Source organism: Grammomys surdaster, unplaced genomic scaffold (genome assembly GCF_004785775.1).
Source record: "Grammomys surdaster isolate TR1022 unplaced genomic scaffold, NIH_TR_1.0 169, whole genome shotgun sequence".
NCBI classification, from domain to species: Eukaryota; Metazoa; Chordata; class Mammalia; order Rodentia; family Muridae; genus Grammomys; species Grammomys surdaster.
Genome location: NW_021604617.1, coordinates 2,591,460 through 2,597,271, shown reverse-complemented (window position 1 = coordinate 2,597,271; position 5,812 = coordinate 2,591,460). Strand labels below are relative to the sequence as shown.

The 5,812-nt window shown below is 40.5% G+C and overlaps 1 protein-coding gene across 1 annotated transcript in view; it reads right to left on the bottom strand.

The window, feature by feature from the left end:
• The window catches only part of Efhb (EF-hand domain family member B), a 63,134-nt gene that overhangs the window by 15,465 nt on the left and 41,857 nt on the right, over positions 1 to 5,812 (bottom strand). Inside the window, exon 8 of the mRNA XM_028766684.1 lies at positions 2,067 to 2,221. Coding sequence (XP_028622517.1) covers positions 2,067 to 2,221 — 155 coding nt within the window. The remainder of the gene's footprint in view (positions 1 to 2,066; positions 2,222 to 5,812) is intronic.

Sequence of the window (5,812 nt, the reverse complement as noted above, 5' to 3'; positions counted from 1 at the left end):
CTCTCTCTCTCTCTCTCTCTCTCTCTCTCTCTCTCTCTCTCTCTCTCCCTGTCACATAAAGACTGATTTCTGTGATAAAGGTGGAACTCAATAGTAGAGCCCAGTACTGAGAGGGGTGGGAAGAAGGGGGAGGGAAAGAAGGAGGGGTAGAAAAAGAGAATGGAATGGACACAGATGCAAAGCAGATGTGTTGCCACCTGCTTGGGAGGTTAGAAGACTCAGGATTCAAAGTCAATCTGAGAGGTACAGTGAGAGTCTGTCTGTCTCTGTCTGTCTGTCTGTCTGTGTCTCTCTCTCTCTCTCTCTCTCTCTCTCTCTCTCTCTCTCTCTTTTTCTCTCACTCACTCACACACACAGAGAGAGAGAGAGAGACACACACACAGACAGACACACAGACATACACACACATACACACACACACACACACACACACACATACTTGGTATCTTATAGATTGACAAGATATATGTACTTAGGAAATTGTACAGTACATTAAGTATCTGGAGAAGAGAAGATTAATGCACAACCACAACTAAGATTTTTAAAGTTTTCTAAAGGCCTTTAAGGTTTATTTTGTTTTTCCCTTGTGGTCTTGATAAAAGTCTTAGTTTCACCTTATTCATATCTCAGAATATGCTGTGTTATGGTTTATACTCATGCTACCCTAGATTCTTCTATAATTATTTATTGCAGACTTGTGACTATCTCTATTAACTTCTTTTTATGTTGAAAGTATATACAAATGTTCTTTAAATTTTTGCTTATTTAATTTTGAATAAAAGCTAAATTCATAATTTAAAACGACTGTGATACTCTGTATCAGCATGCATCCTGAACTCACTCTAAAATGGTTGGTAGTTCTATCCAAAGAGATCTGTGGGTAAAGGTACTCTCATGCCAGACCTAATACCTGAGTTCGTGATCCCTAGATCCTACAAGAATAATAATCTTTTTAAATACACTTTAAATAGTTTCTAAACTGCCTAGAAAACCGTGTACAATGAGGCACAAAAGTGAGTAGAGGAAAATCAAAGCAAAATAATAATTGAAAAAGTTCAAATATTCACAAATTCAACACTGAAATTGTTCAATGGGCTCTGACCTTCCTGAAAAGGAGGGCAAAAATATGCGCATTTGAGGAACTGATACAGCTCAAAGGACATTGTGTACTTAGCATGTATAAGCATGGGTTCAATCCCCATCACCAAAACTAAATAAATAAATTACATTTATAGTAGTTTAAAAATTAATTGATCTTGGCGTGGAGGTATTGCTCAATTGACAGTGTTTGGGTAGTACACACAAAGCCAGTAGTTAAAATCCAAGAACCAAGATATGATGGCACAGGCCTTTAATCCTGGCATTTGGGAGGAAGAAGCAAAGGATAGAAAGTTTATTCCTATCCTGTGCTACACAGTGGGCTAGGGGCCTGCCTAGACTACAAAAGACCCTACCTCTAAATAAATAATAAATAAATAATAAATAAATAAATACCAACTGATCTTGCACCTTTTGAATGGATACTAGCCCCTGCTTTCCAAAGCAATAGCATTCTATAAATGAGTTGGACGTATACTGAAGGTACAATGTGAAGACATCAAACAAAATTTAGGTATAAGACTGTCCTGCCCGGCAGTGACGGCGCACGCCTTTAATCCCAGCACTTGGGAGGCAGGGACAGGCCAGTCTGGTCTACAGAATGAGTTCCAGGACAGCCAGGGCTACACAGAGAAACCCTGTCTCGCAAAACAAACAAACAAACAAACAAAACACAACAAAACAAAAAAGACTGTCCACTGTTCCACTGTTCCCCAGAGATCCACAGAGCTACACTTACCCTTGCTCCCAGAACACTGAGATTTACTCAATTTGGCTTATGTGTAGTCATTGACCATTCTTTAAACCTCTCAGTCGTGGCTGGGTTTCAAGCAAACGTCACTTTAAAGGACAAGTAATGAGCCACATATGACCCACAGTTCGCTGATCACCCGCCCCTGCCCCCCATCTGCGCCATCTACCAAGATTGTCAGTGCATTGTAACCCCCAGGCTCTGTGAGACTACCGGCCTTGTCATAGTGCCTGAAAGCTAGCAGCAAAGTGTCAAAGTGCTGGTGATTAAATTTCTTCAAGTGGTGGCGGGCAGCTGCAACCAGGGCTCTCTGGCGGTCCTTCCCACGAAGATATTCATCGGGGCCTCTGTGATGGATGAGATCGCCAGCTCCTGTTGAATAAAAAAAGGGGTCTTAGATGTGAATTTAAAATATGGCCATGGAGAGACAGAAGCAGGGAGGGAACGAGGCAGAGAGACCTAGCAACACCTAGGAATGAACAAACAAAACAGTTATTCCTACCACAAGGTCTCATGTAGCCCAGGCTGGCCTCATTAAACTCATGGCAATCAATTTAGTCTCCTAAGTGCTGGGATTACCAGTGTATACAACATGCTCATTTGGTGATACTATTATGCAGAATGTTTCTGTGTATAAAACAGTGCATAAAGCAATTGACTCTTTTAAAAGTTACTGTAGCTGCTTGTATTCTAATGCTTATGTCCCCCAAATTAGATTGCACAAAGTTTCTGGGAAACAACCTCCACTTAATTCTGATTGGTAAATAAAGATGCCACAAGCAATAGCTGGGGAGAAAAGAGAGGAAGGGTTTTAGGTTTCTCATGATTGGGATCTCGAGGAAGGAGGAGGGAGAGATCCACCATGCCTTAGGAGAATGTGAAGAAGAGGAAAGGAGAGAGATGCCATGCCTGATGTATAGGCAGGAAAGAGAAGCAGAGCCGCCATGTAAGGGGGCCAAGAGGACGAGGCCCAGAATGTTGTTCAACTGGGTCTAGAGCAAACAAGATGGAACATAGAAATTAATAAGTAGTAAACTGGAATTATCTGTGGAAGGTAGATGAAGGCTAGGCAGCTGCCCAACTATTGTGCTGCTTAAGGCACATTAAAATATAAAGGCTGTGTGTGTGTGTTTCATACACATGGGAACATAAACCATTGAAGTGGGACGCAACCCCATGTCAGGACTTATTAAAAATTAACACAAGTTACTGTTTCTGGTTTGTTTATTTATTCATTTGTTTTTATGAGAGTATAGTACATACACAGGTGTGCATAGATGTGTGCACACCCATGCAAGTGCATGCAAGAGACCGGGGGACGTCAGGCGTCTTCCTCTATCATTTCCCTCCTCTTGCCTTAAGCCAAGGAATCTGGGGGGGGGGGGGGGCGGGAAACTCACATTAACAACACAGCTGTCAGTAAGCTCCTAGGACCTACCCATCTCTGACCCGTAATGCTGGAGTTACAAACTTGTACAGCCATTCTTGGCTGTCTATGTTGTCTATGCGGGTGCAAGGGATTCAAAATCGGATCCTCAAGCTTGTACAGCAAGTATTCTTACTACAGTACTCACCCCCATGGCTCTGCTCATGGAAAATCTACTAGGCATTGTGGATCACGCCTGTAAGCCCAGTACTTACAAGGCTGAATGAGGAAGATCATTAGTTCAAGGCCAACATAGGCTATGTATTGTGCTTTAAGCTAGCCTGAATTCTGTAAGACCCTTTCTCAAAAGAAAAGAAGAGAAAATGAGAGAAGAGAAAAGGAAAGAAAATCAATCCAATGCAATCTAATATACTAATTAGTAGATTTGTTCCCTTTTGAAGTATGTCACTTATTTTATGTTTACAGTGTTGATGACTCCACCTAGCCACAAGTATGCTAAGCAAGTGCTCTACCACTAAGCTCTGCCACAGCCCTTTCTGTTCTTTATAATTTATAAAACAAAGACTGCCTTAGCCAAGTGTGGAGCCCACACCTACCTTGTCCTGGGTAATGTTTTGTCAACTTTGACAGAAGCTAGATTTATCTGAAAGAGGAAAAATCCTGAGAACACGTCTCTATTAGACTGACCTGAAGGCAAGTCTGTGGGACGTATTTTGATTGATGACTGATGTGGGAGGGTCTTGTACTCTGTAAGAAAGCAGGCTGAGCAAGCCTTGGGAAATGAGGCAGTAAGAAGTATTCCTCTGTGGACTCTGCTTCAGTTTGACTCCAAGTTCTTGACGTGAGTTCCTGCCCTGACTTTCCTCAGCAGTTGAGCTTTGCACAACAGTCTTTCCCAAATTGCTTTTTTGGTCATGGTGTTTATCACAGCAATAGAAAGCAAACCAATATATACCAGAAGCCAGCCTGAGCTATGCAGTGAAACTGAACCAAAACAAAAGCTCAGCATGTTTGCACAGTCCTGTTATCCAACTATGTGGACGGTGATGGCAGGAGAGTCAGGAGTTCAAGACCTATGTTGGGGATATAGCAAGTTGGAGGTCACCCATGAGAAACTGTTTGTTTGTTTCTAATTAAAAGACAAGCTAGAAGAAAGACTTCCTTATACAAGTCTTCTGCCACCTATGGAGTGGTTGATGAGTTGCTGGCTGGCTGATGAGAGTGGTTCTTAATTATGTGGTTGTACAACAACAGAGTGCTTATGACCTCTCTCTCTCTCTCTCTCTCTCTCTCTCTCTCTCTCTCTCTCTCTCTCTCTCTCTCTGTGTGTGTGTGTGTGTGTGTGTATGTGTGTGTGTCTGTGTCTGTGTGTGTGTGTGTCTGTGTGTCTCATTTTTTGAAACAAGATCTCTCTTGGCTAAGAATGTAGTTTAGTGGTAGATCATTTGCTCACATTATGCAAAGCCCTGGGTTCAACCCCCAGTACTATAAAAAACACAAGCAATAACCCAAAACATTTTTTAAAACATGGTCTTTCACTCTATTGCCCAGGATACTCTCAAGCTTGAAGCAATCATCCTGTCTCAGTCTCTCAAATGCTGTGATCACAGAATGGACTACCATGTCTAAGTAGGGTACATTACAGTTTAAATGTGTCTAAAGGTGGGTCCCATGGATAAACAAATACATTGCTGTGCATGGTGCTGCCTCCCTGTAATCCTAGATTTGGAGGGCTAGATAAGACACAGGGAGACCAGCCTGATGTACTCTCAAAAACAAACAATAAAACACTTTCTGATTCTGTAAATTTTTTATGTGGCCTAAAAAAAAATCTGTATTTTTCTTATCTATGTTTAATGTTTTGATTTAACAATTAAAATAATATTTAATTTAATATTAAAATATGTAACCATTTTCTTGTTTATTTTAATATTTTACATACAAAATATATATTATAATTAATATTTAAATGTTATTTATACATAATATATAAACACATACTTTAATGTATGCTATTTTCATATTAATAGTAATATTAATATGAAATAAATATATACTATTTATTTATATCAATTCCAAGCCTCTGCATCAGATGGCTCATAACCTTCTGTAACTAATTCCTCTGACCTCTGGGGATACCTGCACATACATGAACATATACTTACTTATTTGTGTATGGGGAGGGGCATGGGGGTCATGTGCACAAAACATGACTACTCACACATGCTCCCAAGTGTACTATAGCACTCATGGGAAGGTCAAAGAACAACTCTTGGGAGTTGACTCCCTCCTTCTGCTATATGGGTCCCAAAACTCAGGTTGTCAGGTTTGACACTGAGCCATCTTGCTAGCCTACACAGATTTTGCACCAAGAATGTGACATAACATAACAACATAAGTGTTATATTTAAATTAAATAAAAAGCTGCCTTATTTCACTGAGTTAATAAATTTATATATTTTTTTAATTTTTTTGGCTTTTTCAAGACAGGGTTTCTCTGTGTAGCCCTGGCTGTCCTGGAACTCACTCTGTAGACCAGGCTAGCCTCGAACTCTTGAACTCAGAAATCTGCCTGC